The 22,858-nt window shown below is 42.8% G+C and overlaps 2 protein-coding genes across 5 annotated transcripts in view; one reads left to right on the forward strand and one right to left on the reverse strand.

Annotated features, from left to right (window-relative positions):
• On the reverse strand, positions 1 to 13,388 carry ERRFI1 (ERBB receptor feedback inhibitor 1). Of its 4 annotated transcripts, none has more exons than XM_073233136.1 (6): positions 13,249 to 13,381; positions 9,424 to 9,534; positions 9,087 to 9,240; positions 3,714 to 3,907; positions 3,525 to 3,601; positions 1 to 2,635 (listed from the first exon to the last, which is right to left on the reverse strand). In XM_073233136.1, the coding sequence occupies exons 4-6, from the start codon at positions 3,833 to 3,835 to the stop codon at positions 1,455 to 1,457; spliced, it is 1,380 nt and encodes a 459-aa protein (XP_073089237.1). In that variant the 5' UTR covers positions 3,836 to 3,907; positions 9,087 to 9,240; positions 9,424 to 9,534; positions 13,249 to 13,381; the 3' UTR covers positions 1 to 1,454. The 4 variants fall into 4 exon arrangements, with proteins under 4 accessions (XP_073089237.1, XP_073089235.1, XP_073089236.1 ...); XM_073233134.1 differs by having other exon boundaries at positions 9,376 to 9,534; XM_073233135.1 differs by lacking the exon at positions 9,424 to 9,534 and having other exon boundaries at positions 13,249 to 13,388.
• Positions 12,803 to 22,858, forward strand: part of LOC140849247 (uncharacterized) — a 17,015-nt gene continuing 6,959 nt past the window's right edge. The window contains exons 1-2 of the mRNA XM_073236224.1: positions 12,803 to 14,178; positions 17,300 to 17,392. Coding sequence (XP_073092325.1) covers positions 12,803 to 14,125 — 1,323 coding nt within the window. The 3' untranslated portion in view covers positions 14,126 to 14,178; positions 17,300 to 17,392. The remainder of the gene's footprint in view (positions 14,179 to 17,299; positions 17,393 to 22,858) is intronic.

The following is a 22,858-nucleotide window of genomic DNA, read 5'->3' on the forward strand; positions in this document are numbered from 1 at the left end:
TCATAAATAAGTATTATAACTTTATTAAAATGAAAAGACAATATTCAAAATAATGCAACAAAAATGAATAAAATCCTTTGTCCAATACTGTACATATAATGCAGAAAATCAGTGCATTTTTCTAAAGCATGTTTTACCTTCATTTAGTTCATACTAAAATACAAGCTTTAAATAGCTCAAATATCTTTCAGCAGTTTAAACTGTAAACAGCCTGTTTAACTGTTAAGAGAACATTGTAGTAATGTTCCTCTGTTAGCGAGCACCTTCTCGTTTGTGCTTATCTGTACAAGACAAGTACATTGAAGCATGTGAAGAGATGAACACAAGCTACGTGTCTCACTGAGTCTCTGAAGCAGCCGCCCGTGAGGGTCTGAGGAGCAGGAAGATGCTGACGTGACCTCTGAAGTTAAGACATGCTGTGCTATTGGTCAGAAGTGTTTTACTTAAAAAGCAAACAATCCCCAAGAAATACTGAATAGGAACCAGCAACACAAGGCCAGCTTGTGTTGTATTTGTTTATTAATACAGTCTAAAAAAAACAAACGGAAAACCACAACACACATCCCCACACAATATTGCTCCATCACATAGCTGTTTCATCATTGCTTGAACTGGCATCCTCAGCACCGCGAACAGGGTGCTTCCCCCATGAGCCTCCTGTGTCCTGCTGCTTCTGTGAGGCACATGCTACAATGGGCCATTTCAGTGGCTGGAACAAAGCAGGAATTATAAGGAAAAAGTACTTAACTAATTCTATTATCATCTCATTTGTCAAGATGGGACATTGTACAGGTGAAAATATGGTTGCTGAAGAAACTGCTCTGACTCCCCTCAACAAAACAAAGTGAAACCTGCAAGCATTTGGGTCTCAGGACCATTTTTACACTTGGTAGATAGAGTCATGGTAAGAATGTGCACCCTGCCCTCCATGGAACACTGCTCGCAAAAATAAATGAAACAAAATATAACTGGCCTTAGAGCCATAAATCTTCAGACTTACTAAGCAAAAATATTTCCTTTTTATGATTCTGATCTAAACAATACTGTATTTTCTTCCATTTGCTCAATTTTCAGTCTATCAGGAGTCATTCTCCAGCTTGAGTTTTTATAATTCTGAATATATATTACTCTAAGATAGTAACTAATTGGTTAACCTGCAACTACAGTCTAGGGTTATACCATGAGTATATATAGGTATACAACGTATGTGTACATAAAGGTTTCCCCATCCATCCCTCCCACCATCACATCTTTAAATTAGAGACTTGAGTAGACTTCTCACACACACAATCAGGGCTCCTCTGCACAGCACCTCATGACTGTGCTAAACCTTTTCCTTTAAGACAGAGAGTTAAACTATTTTACTCCGTAATCTGAAACATTTTCCTGTGACGCTTAGGCAAAGCAGAAGCCATTTCCTCCACGGAACCACCGCTGGACCATGAACGCAAAGTCTATGGAGAATCCACATACAACAGATGTTTGCGCTTCACGTGGCCACCTAGGTCCACTTTTGTTTTTGAGTCCAGCTTTTCTGCGGCTGGAACTATACTGCCGTCGGCAGGTAATGGCTGAACCTGGGTGCTGGTGTTTGTTTCCTCTGCTTCCCTAAAGAACTTTTCGTATTTGTCCAGGTATGGTGGTCTCTCAGGTAGTAAGTAATAATGTGTTGAACTAACCTTCTTCCCGTTTTCAATAATGGGCAGAATGCAAGGAACCTTATTGGCAGACCCCTCGCTGTTCTGTCTCTGCAGAGCTTTGCTGCTGACATACTTGGGGTCTGGGGCAAAGCTCTGGGTTGGGGGCATGACCCCGTTGAGGTAAGATGGCAGGCTTTTAGGACTCGGTGTGCGGGAGTTACTCCGGGATAAAGGTTCTCTCGGTGGTACTTTGGGAGGCCTGTCTTCATCACTGTAGGTGCTAGAAGTAACTTCTGCTGACCACCTTCTATAATCTGGCTTCACTGGCCTGGGAGGTATGGGAACCCTGGGGGGCACCTCAGGTTTGTCTTCATCGGAGTTTGGAGAAGCTCTGTGTATGTAGCTGGATATCTTTATGGCTGGCTTGTTAAAGGACCCAGCTGGCCCCGAGTGGGACCTTCTCAGTCGTCGGTGGGTCTGAGGCGGAGGAGGGTCTGAATTCTGCACGCCTCCATTTAGGTCAGTTGCCTGGTTGAGGTCTGCCGCAGAAACTGCTGGGGTATCAAAATATGCATAGTTGATCTGTCCGCACCCTCGGAAGCTTCGCCTGCCAGGAATATCGTATTTGAAGTCAGAAAGTGTACAGTCTTCTAAAAGGAAGTCTGTATCTGAGCTAGTTAGGAATTCTACCTCACAGTCTGTCTCGTCCAGGCAGAGGTCTTCGGAGATGGGCAGTGGTGGAAGGGGCCGTGAACCCCGCTCACAGGCAGCTGTGCCGGGGAAGAGGGGAGGTGAGGTCTTTATGGGTGTGAGTGGAGGAGTAGAAGCGCAAACACCATTTACCGAGAGTTTCTTAAAACCACACACAACTTGATCCTCTTCATGTGCCAAGTTTTCACTTGGGGGAATAATAAGAGGGGGCAAGCTGGACTTTGGAGGGGTACCACTCTCTGCAAAGAGGTCATCATTCACCAGAACAGACTTCGGAGCACGCCCTAGAAGGAACCAGAGGTCGGTAAAAGAGCGGCTGCGCCCTCCCCACCCAGGAGGCAGGCCCGGCTCCCCGAGCTCCTACAGCTTCTGTCTAAACTACCGGTGAGATGCCTGACTGCAGTGGCCCTGAGAACATGCAACCGCCACAGGCAGAATCAGACCCCAGAAGATTGTTAACGCACATGATCTGGTTCAAAGAACAGATTATCTCTTCTATCTCCCTTGGACATGTGCATGGTGCACACCCACACATCTCAGGGCAGGTTGTGTGACGTGTGCAAAATTTGCAGCATATAATTTACATGAATACCATTCTACCCCAGCCTAGCCATTTAAGAGATGTGACAATACAAGGAACACAGGGCATAAGACAGATAAGACAAAGTCCTCTGTTAGCTCTGTCCTAATATCGGGAGGGAACGGATAAGCAGCTCAGTGTGATAAGGAGCTTTTGATAAAAATCTAAGGCACATAATGTTCACCCTAAAAGTACTATTATCACATACTTTTCACACTTTCCTAAGTTTTTAACATTTATACTACTCGATCACTTTCAAACATGTATCCATACTACCAAGAAAGATGAGAGATCTTGTCCAAGGTTTCTGGAAGTTAAGTCTGTATCATCGCTGGGATTCAAATTTAATTCTGGCTTTAAAAAGCTCACACTTCCACAAACAGACCTAGCTAGAAACCAGGGATAGAGGCAGTAAGGTACAATCCACTGAGACCAAGGTCATCTGCGGAATCTGTTGCCACTAGGGGTCAGACTGTTGTTGGAAATAGTTGAGGTCGTTTCCTCATTTAAAAAATAACGCTGGAAGACAGGCTCTTACACCAGGCTAACTTCCTCTTTTGTGCTAAGTTCACTGAGATTTTCAGAACACATACCAATAGATGTGAGGTGCTCCTGAGTGGTAGAGTTGAGACTGTACGCCATGGTTATTGGGTCAATATTTAAAAAGTTACTGAAAGGAAAGGAAAGACATCTTTGATCACAATCAAGCAGCAATCATGTTCTCTATCTCACTTTACTATCACCAATTTCTGGACTACAGTGGCATCACGTGCTGTACTCACTTCTCAAACTCACGGCGACTGCCCCAGCAGGCCTTCATATTCCCCACGGCCTGGCCATCATGCAGAAATGTGGTTTTCAAGGGGACTCTCATCTCCTGAGCAGCAACTCCGGCTGTTGACATTGTGCCTTATTCTGGGATGTCTCCAAACGCGTGAGGCTAAGGGATCTGTAGCCAACCAGCAGCTCTCACTCCCTAGAGGGGATAAGGAGGAATAAGCGAATAAAGGAAATAATTCAGAAATACCCACAAATATCTGGTACTGGAGAATGTGAGGGGGATGCGGAACAGAAAAAAATAGTTATAGACATTCACTTAATTCTGATGGTTTTATATTAACTAATTCTTACTTCTCGGGAGGGTATGTAAGGGTAGACATTAAAAATATTTTTTTGGTAAATACTAATCCAAGATTTGGAATGTTTTCCTGCCAGGTGAGAAATAGTCTATCACCAGCAAAAGCAGACCACCCCCTTGCAGAGCCCGACAGTCGCACAACAAATCACACTCACTTGCCCAAGTGCACAAACATTGCTCTGCCCTCCTGTTAAACTGACCTTCCAGTGTGTGGTTGTACGGGACACTTTTCCCCAAGCTAAAAAAGGCAATTTCAGAAATTGTATTCAATACTGCAGAATATTCACTAAAACCCAGTGCTTCTATCAAATAAGAGATTCTATGGCTGGTACCTGATTACCCTGCAAAAAATAAATCCAATTTGTTTGGATCCTGTATTGCAGGGCTAGCCATGGGAAGACAAATTCTCCAGTTAATACTTGTTCAAGAATAAAGAAATAGTTACATATGAAGATACTAATTTCCATTATCCTACAAATATCCAAGCTCCGCAAGATTACTAGTTTCAGAGGAGGCCTGGGACAGCATCTTCCTCCCTTTGAAAGACAAACTGAAAGGTGAATTCCTTACATTCTCCCCCAGAAGTGCCCGGCTGCAAGGCAAGGATTAGAGGCTAAATCAGAAGTTTTCTTTATCTAGTAGTTCAACTTTTGGAAGCCCCGGCGCCCTGGATGTTAATGCCTGGAATCCCCTGACCCACAGCCTTTTTAATTTTACTTTTATTCACTACAGAGGTGTTATTAGCACTGATCTCTGCTCTGTCTTCATTTATGTTTGCAAGTGGGTTTTTTTTTTTTTTTAGATACTAGGATAGGATTTACCAACTCTCACTGTAACACTGACCCCCTTTGGGATGTGTACAGACATTTTATAAGGCTTTCTCATTCTCTCACCAAATATCTGCGCACCTACCAAGAGCTGGGTGCTGTGCCCAGGACTGGGGATGTCACCAAGATGAGTGAAACGAGTGTTGGGGTGGGTGAGGCCACACAGTTTTCTATCTTTATTTTTTTACAGACAAATTTGTCACATCCTGCTAGACTGAGCTCAGGAGAGGGGCTATGTCTCAATCCTTGATCAGCGCTAGTGGGGCTTCAGCAGGTGCTCTGGAAGTGAACGTTTGCTGAACATCACATAATACCATCTGATTATCCTCATCAATACCAACTGAATTACACAGTGTATAAGGTGTAGGGCTTTTAGCTAAATATCCAAAATACTCTGCAAAGTTTATTACTTTTTTTTCACGTGAGAAGAAATGGAGATAGTAATGTCTCAGTAATGACAAAGGAAGGAAGATGGGTGCCAGTTACCGATTCTCAGCTTTTCACTCTCCTAAGTCGGCTGTTTTGATGAAGTAGGCAGGGATTTAAATAGATTTAAAAATATTATTTCAAATAGCCAAGCATCACTTTTCTTTAATCAGTCTCTCACAGATATGTGATTTGAAGAGGAAAAAACCCATTTTTTTAAAGAAATCTAAGATATTAGGAGGGTTTTTTTTTTTTGAGGATTGGTTTTTAGATTATTGAAATAAAGCAAATGTGTTTTCACTTTACCTGAATCAAGTAAAGCTGTAACAAAAATTTTAAAAACCAACCTTTAGGAAGCATTGCCAGGCTCTATGTCCGTACATTTAGCCCGTGGTACATGGCAGCCTTCCTGAGTATTCTACAAGCACCGGCAAGACTATAGGGAAAGTATCTGTGTAATATAAAAATGAAAGGCCAGATAGGAAGGAGAATATGGTATTTAAGTAGTTTGAAAGCACACAGTTTGAAGATCGCTCACCCAGATTACAGGAAAATGCTGCGGGGGACTCAGAGGCCCAGCCCCCACCTGTCTGCAGGCCAGCAAGTACTACTATAATTACTGTGTGTCAGCCTCCTAATGCCATCTAAATCTTAGCTCCCAACAGCCCCATTGTGCAACTATCGCCTCTGCTGAAATTGCCTTGGAATTCTAAACTTACATTTCAATGGCCCCTTCAAATTATAAGTTCTAGAAAAAGTTGTTTTTTATTCATTGTTTCCATCACCTACTTGTTAGCTTTCTTAAGAAAAAAATTTTTTTAGTATAAAAAGAATTGTGTTCACTAAGCCAGCTCACTTCTGACCACAATAGTGTCTTTGTGTATTCATAGAAGGTGACCTGCCTCTAAATTTCAATGGGTAATTGTGAATGGGCCATGTTATGAAACTGTGCGAGCTTTCTACTCGCTTGCCTGGGAGAAGTGAGGGGGACAACATAATTGCATGTTCTCTTCTTTTGGAAAATAACTTCAAACTGGAGACTCCGGAGAGCGACCTGCCACAGGTTTGGAAGCAGATTTTTTCGACTGTGTCCCTCGGACTGTAAACCGAGGGTGTGAAGCCACCTGGGATTCTTTCACGCCTCTCCCAAAGCTCTGGGAGCGCACAGTGTATACACGCCTTGGGAAAAATCAATGTGGTCAACTACAGCTAAAAAAAAAAAAAAAAACACTGCTCAAGTGAAATTTAACCAGTGCTGCTGTGTTTCAAGTTCTGTTTCCTTGTACCTCTAAAACTAGCTCTGCTTTACAACTCATTAGGAAAACAGCTGCAAAACAATGTGCCTGTACAGGAAAATCAGTTGTCTATAAGATGGCATTCCAAAAATACAAAAGCTACTGTTAATCCAGGCAGCATGAGAGACCAGGATAGAAATGACCTTGGGTATAACTTTCTAAAATTCATGAATTTATCTTTTAGTTGTTTTAGTGTTACAAGTGCAGCTAAATATCAATCCCAGATGTGAATTTTTTCCTGTTAACATCCCTTGATTTTTTAATTCAAGAAAAAAAAAACCCTAAAACCACGTTTCCCGAGGCTGCCCTTTTATGGTCCTTCCTTACGCGCGCCTGCTGGAGTTCTGAGCCACCTCTGTAGCTTCACCACCACGGAGAGGACGGCCCCTGAATCGGGACTCCAGCTCCGGCTCCGGCTTCCACTCTGCGTTTCCTATTGTGTGGTGATTAGTCTTCTACTTGGATGGTCCTCTGGCATCTGGGGCTCTACAAGCCAAGCTGCTCCAGTCCTTCATGCCCCACCCCCTTCCCAAACCAGTTCAGGGCCTAAGAGGATCACACTTCTCCTAAAGGCACTGTTTTTAACCTGAGCTGCAGACGGAGGTTCCATCACAAGTTCCATAGCCCTACTTCTCCACTGTCTCAAATATTCCTTTCTTCCGTTCACTGGCACCGGTCTGCCTGGGGTCTGAAAATACCCAACCCATCCTACACACCAGGAGCAGATCGGTATGCCCAAGCTGCAGCTCGAAGTGACATCTTCCACTGCTCACAGACCTTCAAGGGCTTCTCAACAGAGAAGCTCCTCGTCCGACATCAAAGCCTCCACAACAAGGCCCCCTGTCCACCTTTTTCAAGCTATTGCTTCTCTTTTCTCCAAGTCTCAGAACTCCACTTTTCCAGGAGGGCCATCTCTCACACCACCTTCTCCCTGACCCTGCTTCTGCTGAAAAGCCAGAGCAGCGTCTCTGTTTTGGTCATTTTGTGTTGTGCCCCAGTTCCACTCCCATCCTCGAAATCTACAACAGACTTCTTTCCCCCGTAGGGATCCTGGCATCATTCTTTTCTAATAGGAAATGAGAAAATTATGAAATTGAGGAAATATTCATCTCAGTTTTTGAAAAATAATTCCATGAAAGATGCATGTATACTGTAAATAAATGAAGAACTAAGGGAAATAGCAAAGATCTGTAAAGGATAAACTTAACATGCTGATATCTCCTAGTAATAATGTGACAGGTTTAGGGTATGTAGCAGGCAAGGAATTTTCATTAACTTCCTTTCCAAAATCCAAAGTGGACAGTTTGCAGACTGGGTAAAAATTCTTCACTTAAATGGCTAATGATGTAACTCTCTTAAAATTGGTTTCTGTTACTGTACATTTGCTTCATGAAGGCAGTGCTTTCTGAAAACAGCAGAGTTCACCTTCTCTTACACACTATTCCTTCTGGACTGTAATGCATCTACTGTATTTTTGCTGTTAGATTTCAGGTCACTTCCCTTAAAACAAAACAAGCTATCCCAAAAAGCACAGTGCACGTTCTTTATTAAGGTGAGATCACCTGCCTTTAGCTTGAGGACAGTATCTCTGGAACTCTTTTTTAACCAGACTACCTTCAGACAGTGACCTAGGAGCGCTTGCCTCGCCACCAGATCCCATTAACAAATCTCAGAGGCCGTCCACACCAGGAGGAGGAGGGGCACATTTTTGTCATACAGCTCATCCAGTTCTGCCCAGCGCTTCCTTATTTAAAAGTGTGATGTAATTTCCTTCTTTCAATCTGGTTTTAGAACCTGATTTCTGTTTATTCAGGGTGATAGATGGTCTTTTCAGCTGGAGTTAACAATTACCTATATAACCATTTCCATACCCAGGGAGATACAAGGTAACCGTATTTAGAGCCAGTTTGTAAAAGAAACTGACTTAGGAACACACCAAATTCCATGATTTTAGAGCCTCTGTAAGTCCACCAACACCTGCTTGCTCACCTTCATTTTGAAAGTATCTAAAATAATCACCTTTGGGAAAATGAAAAAAAAAAAAAAACCTCCACATTTTTATTGTGATTAGTGTCTAAAGCACTAGGAGCCAAGCGATTTGACACACTGAACATTCAGTTTAGCTGCTTTATAGAATTTTAACGTCTATTAATGAGAAAACGTCCTGATTTAATATTCATCTACCGTAAGTTAAACAGTGCTAGTTACCGTTCAATCTGATAGTTACAGGGCCGCCTCACCTGAGTTTACTTACTGAAAGCACAAGGCTCTTCCAAATCAAAGGCCCTGATTCAGGGCCTTTCTCGGATTTCATTTTAACGGCTCTGATTTGGGGGAAGGGCGGGAGGGGGAGGCAAGTTAGGGAAACTCCCTCACGGTGTCCTGCTGCCACAGGGAGCACGAATAACCTCCGCGGTGCAAGCACAGATGGCTGAAAAATATTTTAATATTCCGGTAATATAACGTAACTAAGCGCTCCAGCAAGACTTCAAGCTACACCTGACGGTTTCAGTGACGACGGAGATGCAGTGTGACGCGGTGCAGACGGGCACTTTGTCCCCTCGCAGTGCCATCCTCGTGGCCTCTTCTCAGTGCCCAGCACCCAATGGCCCATTTGTAGGTGCTACAAACAGAGGCAACAAGGAAAATATAATTTGTCTTCAGACTGTCAGAATCAAAGCCAGGTGACATGATTTCTTGAAAAATGCCCAAAGTTTTCAAACTAAGGATTTTCAGAAATGGCAAGCTAACAAAAAACCTGTTCGTTCATCCGCCACGGTCATCAACAGCCTTTTGATTCACTCACTCTCCTACGCAACTTCAGTGTGACAGCAGAGCCGCGCTGCAGCAGGGACGCGCTCTGCCCTGTCCTCTTCCCACGGAGAACCACGGCCAGCAGCGACACACACACACACCCCTGGATGGAAACATACCACTCCTTTCAGACGTGTCCATAATGGATTTCTAATATTCTAATCTTAGTGACAAGCAATATAGTCTAATGATGGGAAGCAAGTCTTTAAAACTTCCAATTTACTTAATGAGCCTTTAAGTCACCCAATGGGTATGTTCCAATGAACATAAACTAATAATAATAACTAATTCCTAGGGCACTTTATGTGACAGGCATTGTTCTATTGTTAGAATTGTTCTATTGTATTAATTTACTTAATCCTCAACAACCCCGAGGTGGGTTACTATTATTACCCTCACTGAGAGAGGAGGACTGGGCAGTACTGGGAGTAGCCTGGCTGAGGTCCCACCTTGTAGGTGGTGGAGCCCAGACTGAGCCGGGCGCTCGCCGCCACACCACACTGCTCTTCGGTCTTCAGCCAGGGTAGGATCTGACCTACTGCAATGCTCAGGTTTTAAGGGTGGCTCAGACAGATTTTTCTGGGGATTTGCTGCTTGGTAACAGTTTTTCTTGGGTAACTTAGCCTATGAAATTTCCTGTTTTACTTCAACTGCCTGAAATTCTCCTATAAAAGCTTTTAGGTGCAGATTTGATCTATGTATCATCTAAAAAGGGTGGGTCAAGGTATGAATTTTATATTGCACGAGCGCTTCCAACGTTTCTTTTGAAACCCTCTATCTTTAACCATACATCGATGCCCCACCATCACATACCCAGTACAACTTGGTATTTGGGATCACACATGGCTGTCTCAATCCATAAAAAGCTTTTTTTTAAAGTAAAGGCCTGGTGGGCCTTTTACTACTCTTGCAGCAAGGATCCCAATGGTGGTATTGTAATCCGTCTCTATTATAAAGTCTGGAATCTAACAACATAATACCTTGTACTGGTAAAGCACTCCACACATTACAAAGCACTTTCTAACCCATTGTCTCACTTGATCCCACAACATCCCTGTGAGAGGAGGCAGGGATCAGTCTCCATTTGCAGATGAGGAAGTGAGGCCAACCACCTTCCCAGCAGCAGAGGCATCACAGCCCTCGTGCCCCCCGACGCCAGCACCTTCCCTGCTACACTTCACTGCCTCCCCCTTCTACCGTGTCTTCACTTCAGGCAACAACATCATTTCTCATCCTAAAATTCTTGCTTATAAATGGGGAGATGCAAAGGATAGTGAGGTGAAAAGCTCAAGACCCAAGCGGTGGTCAATTACAGAGATGAAAATAGGTACTCCTAGCACTTAGCTCACAAATTCTCAGAGGGCGAGGATTAACTATTTTCGCAAATAGTTATCGAATGCTGTTTAGACTACAGACTATGCTTGTGAGAGAAACACAGCTGCTGCCTGATGAAGCCTCATCTGGTCGGGGGGGAGGCGATATGCAAGCGAGCAATGTCAGACCATGGTAACTCCCCAGGAAGCGAGCAGGGAACAGTAAGGGGCCAGGGAGGCAGGAGAACATATTTACACAGGTGGCTGGAGAAGGCCTCTTTAAGGTGACTTTTTAAATTGGAATCTAGAGGAGGAAAAGAGGCAGCCAGAGAAAGAGACAGAAGAGCTTTCCCCACAGAGGGAAGGGCATTAAAAAACAAATGACCTATAACTAGTTGGGTCCCATGTTCTGGGTGTCTTGGATAAAAGTTTTTGGACAATGTCTTCTAACCCTCACCTTCCCACTGTTTCCTCTATTAAACTGTAATGTTCTCTCGTATCATGGCACTCTGGAGTTGAAAAGGATTAATTCATGTAGCCAGAGCTCCATATTTTTAAAAAATACTGAGGCCTGGAAGATGAGACTTTTAGTAATACTGCAGAATTTTATGGCATAGGGCATTGGATTAAAATATCAATAATGACTCCAAATTGCAGAATACCTTCAAAGGAATTTCTCTATTAAGCTAGTAATTTATATTCAGAAACCTGAAACTCACCAGCTTTATCTTTATGAAGCTTGTGTTTATTCTGTGTAAATAATACCAGAATACCACAGCTGGATTTTTATTTATTTAATGAGTTATTCATTAGCTTTTATAAAGCACAGCCAGAAACCAGCACCTAAGGATGCTAAAGGAATCCCGATGATGAGGTACCAATCCAAATTTATTTAGATGAAGTGCAGAGTTGTTTCTCTGGTAGAAGGAGCCCATGACATTCAAATTCCTGGAATCACCCTTGGCACCACCTTTCCCTCTGCTCACCTTCCTAAAGCAACCTGAGGGTATGTAGACATTCAGGTCAGTTTCAGCATGTTAGATTGTACCTGTAATTTAGGCAACTTGCTTTTAAGAGCTACCATTAGTATTAGCAGAAAGGAAGTATTATCTGGTTATACTTCTGAGAAGCAGCAGTGAAAGAGTTGTTTCCACACAAAAACTCAATTCTGCAGTATAATTAAACCCCACAGAAAGAGTGACCAGTATCTATTGTGAACTTAAAGTAGGAAAAACAATCCACTACCATCAGTAATTTTACCTGTCAAAAATATGAATAATTCAGACATTTCGTAACAGTCATAAAAACACAGATTTGCTTTCCAGCCCTAATCAGTGACTGGTCCAATCCTGCTGAGCTTTAAAACATAAAATATGCTTTCATGCAATTATTTATCATCCATCAACTATGTGGAAGGCTGCCTAAGATAGAAGCTGTGTACAAGGCAGAGAGTTCCTGCCCTTAAGGAGTTTACAATCTAATATATGTGTTAGGCTATAAATTGTTAGTCTGAGACTTCTATCACCTATTAGTGACTATCTACTGGAACATAAAGCCAAAAACACAGTGCCTGAAGTCCATGCTAAAACCTATCTGTATTTCTCTTCAAATTTGCTAATAACTGGAAAAGATGTCAGCCACTACCTTGCCTGATAACATTCTGGTAACCAAAATAACCAATCATAGCCAGCATACGAACAAGAAACCATACCCACTGCATTCTTACAGACTTAAAGCTTAAAACCTTGCAGAATACTTGTTCTCCAAAAGGGGCAAAAAAGGCATTTTAACCTCACCTTTCTTCACCTCTGACAGTTGCCTAGAAACCAGTCCTGCCCTACCTGTGTTGCAGGTGTACCTGAAGTCACCAACACATCTCTTTTAAAGCTGCAGTCTCTATTCTGACTGCACGTAAGTTTATGACTAACAATCTATTCATATTTTTTATCAGGTAGGAGACTGGTTTCTTTCTGGCAATGACGAAATCCTAATAAAGACTTAGCAAGCACCAATACAGCACCAATCATACTAAGGAAGTCATCTAATTTGTCCGAGACTATGATAGGCACACACATACATACACACGAGAAATACCCCAGAAGCGTTCACGTTTTGAATACAGCATCCTGCAGCTCGGCTGCTCCTAAAGCAACACTTCGGGCGTTCGGCGCTGGGAACCACGTTTCTAGGAGGGGACAGAGCCGGAAGGCTCGGGCTGCGCGGCTGAATTACCGACCGCGGTCAGGCGCCGGGCGGAGGGACTGCGGCTCCGGACCGCACCCGCTCGCGGCGGGTGGGGGACACACCGTAGCCCGGGGCGTGCAGCCCGCCGTGGGGAGCCGAGGCCGCCGCCCGCGGGCGCAGCCGGGCCCTCCCTCCACCCCTCCGTTCCGGGAGACGCCGCATCGCGGCGACCCTCTTGGGCCCTGGGCCCGCCCTGCGCCAGGAGCCCCTGGCAGCAGGGCGCGGAGCGGCGCCCTCCCCCCATCCCGCAGGCCCCTTACCCCGCGGAGCCGCGGCTGCCCCACGGCGCCCTCCCGCGCATGTCCGTCCCGGCTGGCTCAGCGCCGCGGCTCAGGGGCCCGGACACCGCGCAGGCGCCTCGCCGCTCACACCCAAATCGCAGTCCCCGTTCGCACTCGGCCGCCGGCGGCGAGACGATCGCCGCCTTACTATATAGCGGGTGGGCGTGACCGTGACGTCGCCTCTTACCGCCCTCCACCCCGCGCAGCCAATCCCGGCAGCGAACCGCTTAAAGGGGCGACGCGGCGCCCGCGGCGCTCGCGTGGGGTCCACCGGCGCCGCGCGGGCCTGCGGGGCCGCCGCCTTTGTCTCCTGAGAGCGGTGCTGCCGCGGCCGCGGCCGTGCCTCCCCTCCTCTGGACGCCCGCTGCGGCAGCGGGGCCCGGCAGCCCGAACACTGATTTTCCTCGGAAGTTTGCGGGCAGCCCGGCCTCGGCAGCAGTGCCTGCCTGAACCAGAGGTGGTGCCGTCCCGCGCGGAGTTTCCCACCGTGCCCAGCCCCGCGGAGCGTTGTGCGTGCAGCCCCCGACCGCGGGGACGGGCCGAGGACCCGGGAGAAGGCGGTGCGGCCGCCGCGGGGTTGGCCTCAGTGGGGCTGTGCGCCCGCCGCCCGTGGGAGGGGAGCGGGGGACCGCGAGGCCCAGGGCCGAGGACCATCCGCGGGGAGCTGAGCGCGTCAGCCCAGCCCCCTCTCCTCTACGGGTTTGAACGTCGAGACCAGCGCAGTCGCAGGTGCAGGGCGCTGGCGGACTTCCCAAGGGAGCACCCACCCCACCCGGCGTCCCAGGAGTTCCCGGTCTCCTGTTTACTGTTGGATCCACACCGACCTCAACATCCCCTGGCATCGAGCAGCCGCTGATGCCCAAGGACAGAACACCCGCCAGCCCGCGGGAGGAGGTCTCTCCGGCGCCGGTGATGCAACCTAGGCTTATAGTTTAACCGTAAAATAAATAATACACATGATAACAAACCAGGAGTAACTAAAGTAAGAAAAAAAGCAAACAGACAGAAACCCTCCAGTTTTAACTGGAACAAATCCCCTGAGTGGTACTCTCTTGAGAAGAGGCCAGGGACCTCCCGCTGACCTCTTTAGTCTCCAAGAGCCCCATTTTTGCTGTTCAGCAATAATTCCCAATTGTTACACATTTAGCTCGACCTAATTGGGGTAGTTTAACATATGGAATGAGATTCCGACCTCATTATCAGTTTAACTATTAACTTTGCACTCCATGAAATGGCTTGCCTTTTCTCCCCTATTACTTACATTCTTTTAAATTTAATTCAGAGGCCTAATTTCGAATTCAAGTTCTTAAGCGCAAAAAATTTCTGAAGTATCCCTTTGCCCTCTTTCAGTTGCAAGAGAAATGTTGAGCAGAGAACTCTACCCTCCCTTCTGATGGGCTACGACTGACCTGCAGGGACTCGGGGATCATTTTCACGCCCGTGTTACTTACCAACAATTCAGTTAGTCCATCTTTCTATTAACTCACCTTATTTATTGCTGTTCATTTAGTATTATTTTAGGAATGACGGAACTTAATCACAACTAATTACTGCTTGACTTACAAATTAAGTAGGCTTTTTGATTCACACAAACTCTATTCATATTCTGCACTCCCCAACACACCCCATTTTGGTTTCATTGATGTTTCTGGCTTAACCCATATGCTGTTATCAGTGTAAAAATAGGATCAGCCTGAGAACTTGCCAGAGAACATCTTTTCAGACCTCACAGTACAGCATTTACTGAATGAGAGCCTAGCTGAGATCGAGTTCCATCCAAAAAGAAAACTAGTTAGGCTGTTCCAAGTCACTACAATACAGTCGTAATTTGTGCTTTGGCCTTAGTGGCATGCTTTTTACATTCCCCTATTCATTAAGCAGTGATAATTACCAGAGCAACCATCCGACACACCCCTTCTTTAGAGAAGGAAGATTAACAGGATACTCAACGATGTGGTTGTGAGCTGTATGATATGTTAATGTTTTGGTAAATTATCAAAAATCATAAAATCACATGAGTTATACATTAGTCCAATTTTTTTTCTTCTGATCTGTCCTAAACTGGGAAAACGATCATCTTGATTTATTCATTTTGAGGGAAAACCTAGTTATAGCTGATTGCTCACCGAATTTTGCTTACAATTATATTCGTATAATATGGCGCTCTTAGCTGTGGATGGATTACACGAGAAGACTTACACCCTGAAATCTTTTGTCTAATAGTCTATTTATGTCAGTAGTATTTGTCAAGAATATTGGGGGAAGAGTAAAAGGAAAATGCTGAACAGCTTAAAATTGTATTAGCTTATATTGTGTTTATCAAGTAATCGTTCTTTGACTTGAAAAGATTAGAACCCTAGACCAGAGGTTTAGGGAAAAAAAAATATTCTTTTGGACTGAACCTAATTTGTTTTAAATTGTCTCCTATAAGAAATTTAAAGTCAGACAATTTTTTTTTTATGTCTCTCACAGTCCGTTTAACTTTGAGGGCACTTCCCAAGGAATTTATATTAGCTAATTGTTCTTTAATATTAAAACACCTAAATATAATATCTAAAATGTTAGACTTAAATCATGTTGACCCAAACTGTCACTCTGCACTTTTCCTTTCAGTGTAAGAAGAAGCTGTCCTTGGAGTGGGGACAAGGGGAGGTTCTGGCTGGGAAACCTTAGAACCACAGACACTGCCTTCCTAAAGATCTTGATCTTTTCTGTCCTCTCCCAGTAATACACAAGTCACTTGTGAGCATACATATGCCACACAGGGCCCTTAAAACCCTTCCAAATTTATATTGTGATATTATTGGAATCCTGCAAAAAAGTATACACATCTTGGTGTTTATTCTTCTTGGTTATAGATGTTTTTGTGTTTCTACTTTGTAAAGGATTATTTTAAAAGGAGATATTTTCTGCATTACTCTCTTAGTCCTAGCGCCTGTATGTTTCTCTGTTCATGGTATCAAGGTAACTATGCGCCTTCCTTTCTTTTTTACTAATTTATAGTTAAGAGTGCAATAAAAATACACAACAATGGAAGAATTGCATTTCTTAAAGGTCATTCTGATGTTTAGTCACGCCACTTTTTGTTTTGGAAACATCCGGGCACAGATAAATGTTTATATATGCAATAAACTTTGTGGATTGCTTGGAAACATACATGCCAGGAAGAGCTGAGATTCATCCATGAAGGGTGCTACAACGCAGTCCAAGTCTCCCTGAACTTTCAATTTCAGTAGCCATTTGAAAGGTTGCACAGACAGAGATTCCTTTACAACTTCCATGTTTTCCCTTATGTAATTAGGGTTGCTCGTCCTCCTTCCTAGCTTTTTCCCCCAAAAAGAAAAAAAATAAAGTGGCATACTCAGCTTGTGAGAAGACAGAGCAGGCTGGTTTAATTTATCAATCTATTGTTTTTTAAGAGTCAGGGCCATGGCTAACTACATTTTTCTTGGTTTGGGTTTTAGGGAGGCTGTTTGTATTTTTTTGATGGAGATGCTTTTCATTTACCTAATGCTACCTTAACCCACATTTGATCCTGTAGGTGGCTATTGTATTTCTAGTTCTATCCCATTTCTAGAATTTACAACCATTAGAAATTTTTAGTGGCCCATAGGTACATTAATTTAATATGTAGACATTACAAGACAAATTTTTCATGTTTCTTTTACACATTAATCTAATTTTATCTTCAAATTTTAACATTACATTTTTTTCCCCCGAGTAAGTGCTATTTCTTATTAGCTGGCCAGTAGGGTGTGCTCTAGTCCCTTGCCAAATAAATAAATAAATAAATTTAAATTATTAATATAAATTCTTCATTAAGAAATTTCAGAAATCTATTTCTCTCCTTCGTCGCCACCAGCACAGGTGGGTATGCTTACAGAGACACAAGCAAATGGTTAGGCATGCACAACAAATATGGAAAGCAAAATTGTTATATTAAAACTTTGAGATGTTTGCGTCTTTGTATTCAGTTGTAAAATACATTGGTCTGTTGGTAACAGATATTTTCTTGCATTCTGGGTTAAAGAAGAATGAGAAAACTGGCATAATATTGAAGAACAAAGTTCTGCAAGCAGAAGGTTTGAGTTTGAATTCCAGTAACACCAGTTCTGTGACTGAGGTAAGTCAACCTCTCGTAAGAGGGAGATAACAGTGCTTCCTTACTCCATAGGGTTACTGGACAGATGAATGAGATTGTACATGTGAAGTGTTTAGAACACAGCCTGGCCCCAATCTGAGTTCCATGTTAGCTGGTTTTTAAAATCATCATTGTTATTCTTATTGTTCTTCTTGTTACGTATTCTCTGAGGGATTTCTGAATATCTTTCATTGCAAAATTCCAAAATTCTCTGTTGCTTACTAGTACACATGACATAATTTTGTTCAGGACGTTGTTTCATTACATTCCAGAAGCATAAATGATTACGATAAAATGTCTTACTTTAGTAGCAGTATTTCCATGTAAAAGTGTATAAAACTTTCAGCCAAAGAAAGGGTTCTATCATAGTGAAATTTCAGACAGCAGGAATCCTTGGGAAGGTAAGCTAGTCGGGACAAGGAGAATCATTTTAGCATCTCTAAAAGCAACAAGTAGCCATGTCTATGAGCATTTACTTGTGAATCCATATTCACAAATATCCATAGGCATGTGTCCTTGAAAAAAATATTTAGTTTGTACATAATCTTAAAGTCCCTACAGAACTTTTAAATATGGACAGCTTTAGTATTTTCTCTGAAATGCAAACTCAGCAGGATACACACACCCTGTGTTACTAGATAGAGCAGCGTTGTAAGGACTGAATGAATGACACTTCTTAGGATTTCTGACTTTATGCATTCACTCATCAATAAATACTCATTGAACCTATTATGTGCCAGTTCATGCTTGGTGCGCTGCAGTGAGCTTCCCCTGGAGAATTTAGGCTAATCCCCAGTAGTGGAGATTATAGACGGCACACAGAAGTTGCACTGTAATGGTGTGACCAGGGGCCCACAGGGTGCTATGGGGATGATAGGAGAGGTACCAGCTCAGACCTGGGGGTGTCAGGAGAGCCTTCCTAGATCAAGTGAGGTGGATACTGAGAAGTGAAGGATGCCTCGGCTGTGAGAAGATGAAGGGGGAGAGTATTCGTTGCAGGCAAACAGCGAATGCTCAGGGTGTGGTGTTTGAGGAGGTCAAGTTGACTGTCAGTGACAAGGTAAGAGATGAGGCTGGAGAGGTTAAGCAGAGGCCAGATTTGACTTGACTGTATAAGCCATATGAAGAAATTCAGACTCTGCTAAAAATAGGGGAGACATTTAAAAAGTTTAAAGTAGGCAGTGAAATGTTTAAATTTGTGTGTTAGAGAGGAATGGGTTGCTCAGTTACCTTCTTAGCTCTGGTCTGGCTAGGGCATCGGATTTTGATACACCTTTTATGAGAGAGGATAAGAACTCCAAATCTTTTAGAAAGGTTAGATGGGTGTTGCTTAATACCTGTGTTAAATTTGCCCATACATTTGCTACCAGAATTTCCTTTTGAGTTGTTTCTGATCTCTTCCTTAGTCAATCCAAGACTGTGGAATTAAAGTTCCAGGTGACACTTTTCTTAAATTAATGATTGTGGTATTTTAAAGATGGCAGTTTATTTCGATAAAAAGGCATATTTGTGTAAGACAAGTGACCATTTCTATGCTTACTTTCTTCTGTTGTAAAGCACACGTGATGAAAACATTAACCTTAGGGTGTGGTGATTAATAAAAGCTGTTTGGGAAATGTGACAAAAACTTAGTTCTCATTGATTTAGAGACATAAAATCTACTCTTATATATGCATAGTATGATGATGCACCAGAGGTCACCTGAGGACATCTAGCATAATCATCATTCATTCAACAAATATTTACTGAGCAGCTACTATATATATTTCTGATGGTCTCTACTTTTTTGAAGTAAAATTTAGAGAAAGTTCCACTCCTTTTAGGTTTCTGATTACTTCTATTTTAAATTCTCTTTAATACTTTATAAGCATTTGCTCTGTCTCATTAATTAGAGTATATGATCCTAGTAAAGACTATCGCTTATCTCTTATATGATGTGGCACCAAGGTTGACTCTCTGGGTCATAGATAGAAGCTTAAACTATAGAAAAGAAGATCCAAGTGAGTGCAAACAGCTCAACTGATTTAAAAATGCAAAAAAGTCTTCAGAGCAAGGCTGTAGATTCTACTTCCCTAAACAGCTTCACGAATCAAATAGACTCTTTGAGCCAGTATTTTCACTAGTACTCTAAACTAAGGAAATAATCATAAATAATGAAAGTTTTATGACCAAACATGTCCAATGCAGTCATTCATAATAGCAAAAAACCGGCCTGTTAGTAGGACAAAAGCCAAATAAAATACAGAATATCTATCCAGCTACTAAAATCATGTTTATGGAATTTTTTTAATTAGAAATAATGACACTCTTCTAGCATGTACTAAGAACTGGACACTGTTCTGGGGCTTCACCTACATTAACTTGTACAGCAACTCTGGGAGGTGCGTGACGTTACTATGCCCCGTTTATGACTGAAGCGAGGCAATAAGCCCAAAGTCACAAGCCTAGTAACTGTGGATTCAAACCGAGGCAGTTCCTTTACTTTTAACCACTACCAATTGTTCCATTATCATGTTTGGTGGAAAAGGTAGGATACAAAATTGAATGTGGAATATCTATCCTATTATCAATTAGGATTTTTTTCATTTATTAATGACAGGAAAGCCAACTTAAATTCATTAAAAAAAAGAAGAAGAAAAGGACTTCAGCGGTTCAGTAATGGAAAAGTCGAAGGGTGTCTAGCTGCATGTACCACTTGAGTCAGGGACCCAAGTGAGGGCATCCAAAAGCAAGACTTTCTCCACTTGTACCTTTGTCCTCTTTTGTATTGACTTCATCTGGAGGTGCCTCAGTGGCATGATGACCCTGTGAGCTGAGATGCCTGCCAGCAAGCCTTGGAGTCATATAATTTAAAAAAAAAAAAGCTGATTTAAAGGTTTGAACCCAAACCCCAGGCCTGCTTCTCACTCGTGCAAACTGAAGGACAGGGAATGCAGTGTTGATGAGCCAGGCCTGAGCATGAGCGCCTCCTGGCACCATGGGTAGAATCAGCTCCATCTGGAGCACATCAGCTATTAAGTAGAGGAGGTGGCAGTTTCCTGTAGTAAAATTGGGGCGTGGACTAGGAGAAAAGGGAAATGGATGGTTTTAGTATGCATAAGCTACCCAAAACAGCAAGTGTCTTATCTCTAAGGTATGCATTTGACATTGCCCTTAACAACAGTTTCTTGAAGTTTTCTGTTCTTTGGCCTCGGTGACACTACGCTGTCACACTACGTTGTCAGGACCTCTCTCTCCTCAGTCCTCAGTCTTCTTCTGTTCCTTGGATGCTTATCTGTAGGCAAATTCTGAAGCTATCTTTATTTGTTCCTAACTTAGCCATCTCATTCAGTTCCCGAACTTTTATTATTACAGCTATATAAGTTGCACCAAAATCTAATTGTAGCCCCAAAATGAACAAGAAAGTATCCTCTCTATCTCCCTCTTTAGGACTTTTCCTGATTCATCTACTGAAGGCGTCACCTTTGAAGTCCCGACTTTTTTCAGTCTTTCCTGTGGCACCCCACTCTGTGCAGGTACCTGGCTTTGCCACCCGTATCCCACAAACTCAGCTCCCTGAGACGCAAGGCCAGGAATCAGCAAACTTTTTCTATAAAGGGCCAGATAGTAAAGACTTGAGACTTTGCAGGCTTCGTGGTCTCTCTGACCCATCTCTGTCATTGTAGCATGAAAGTAGGCATAGACAATACATACATGAATGTATGTGTTCCAATAAAACTTTATTTACAGAAACTGGCGGCAAGCTAGATGTGGCCCGTGGGCGATAGCTTGCTGATCCTTGCCCTCGACCATCAGGAATTGGCAGATGCCTTCAGAGCAGATGCCAACTTAGTAATTTTCTTACTGATTTGGAGTCATGCTTGCTTTCTACGTCAGGTCTCTGAGGATTTCACTTACTATTTTACTGCTTCAGTCATGCATTTATAAAGATGTTTTTAAGTAGTTTGCTTACAGTTGAGTTGTTCTCATCATATCATCATATCAGTACAGATTTTCTCAGACTTTGAAAATGCTCAGAGACCTCTAAGAACCACACTTGCCTAACATAGTTAGCCCAAACTTCTCAGATGGGCATTTAAGGTTTTAGCCTATCTTTCCAATTCTTAGCTCCCCCACTCCCTTACAATTACCATGCTTTCAGCCAAGTTGGAAAACGCATGCTCTCTTGAATCAGCCTTTTTGTGCTGTTCCCCATACTATCCTTACACGTGTCATTGCTTGTGTTTTCCACGGCAACAGCAGTCAGTTGAAAGAGGACTCTGTCTTCAGATCTCATCTTAGATAGCATCTCCTTTATTTTCATCTCAGTTGGATATACCCTCTTCTTCCTCCGGTGTTCTGCCTTCTATTATAATTATTTGTAAAATTGCTTTGACCCTGATGAACATAGATGCAAAAATACTCAACAAAATATTAGCAAACCGAATTTAAAAATGCATCAAAAGATCATCCATCATGATCAAGTAGGATTTATTCCAGGGATGCAAGGATGGTACAATATTAGAAAATCCATCAACATCATCCACAACATCAACAAAAAGAAATGATCATCTCCACAGATGCCGAAAAAGCATTCAACAAAATTCAACATCACTCATGATAGAAACTCTCAACAAAATGGGTATAGAGGGCAAGTTCCTCAGCATAATAAAGGCCATATATGACAAACCCACAGCCAACATCATACTTAACAGCGAGAAGCTGAAAGCTTTTCACCTAAGATCGGGAACAAGACACGGATGCCCACTCTCTCCACTTTTATTCAATATAGTTCTGGAGGTCCTAGCCATGGCAATCAGACAACACAAAGAAATAAAAGGCATCCAGATTGGTAAAGAAAAAGTTAAACTGTCACTGTTTGCAGATGACATGATATTGTACATAAAAAACCCTAAAGAATTCACTCTAAAACTACTAGATCTAATATCTGAATTCAGCAAAGTTGCAGGATACAAAATTAATACACAGAAATGTGTTGCATTCCTATACACTAATGATGAACTAGCAGAAAGGGAAATCAGGAAAACAATTCCATTCACAATTGCATCAAAAAGAATAAAATACCTAGGAATAAACCTAACCAAGGAAGTGAAAGACCTATACCCTGAAAACTACAGGACACTCATGATATATATTAAAGAAGATACCAATAAATGGAAACACATCCTGTGCTCATGGATAGGAAGAATTAATATTTGTCAAAATGTCCATCCTGCCTAAAGCAATCTACAGATTCAATGCAATCCCTATCAGTATACAACAGCATTCTTCAACAAACTAGAGCAAATAGTTCTAAAATTCATATGGAACCACAAAAGACCCTGAATAGCTAAAGCAATCCTGAGAAGGAAGAATAAAGCTAGGGGGATTATGCTCCCTGACTTCAAGCTCTACTACAAAGCCACAGTAATCAAGACAAGTTGGTACTGGCACAAGAACAGACCCACA

The sequence above is a fragment of the Manis javanica genome, chromosome 4 (genome assembly GCF_040802235.1).
Source record: "Manis javanica isolate MJ-LG chromosome 4, MJ_LKY, whole genome shotgun sequence".
Lineage (NCBI taxonomy): Eukaryota > Metazoa > Chordata > Mammalia > Pholidota > Manidae > Manis > Manis javanica.

Bases quoted from the DNA above. Each gene is read 5' to 3' on its own strand.
- ERRFI1 (XM_036999852.2), bottom strand. From the start codon at position 3,835: ATGTCAACAGCCGGAGTTGCTGCTCAGGAGATGAGAGTCCCCTTGAAA. The intron at 3,602-3,713 runs GTGAGTACAGCA...CTTTCCTTTCAG, and splicing joins AGTCGCCGTGAGTTTGAGAA to TAACTTTTTAAATATTGACC. The intron at 2,636-3,524 runs GTATGTGTTCTG...GGTTCCTTCTAG, and splicing joins GGAGCACCTCACATCTATTG to GGCGTGCTCCGAAGTCTGTT.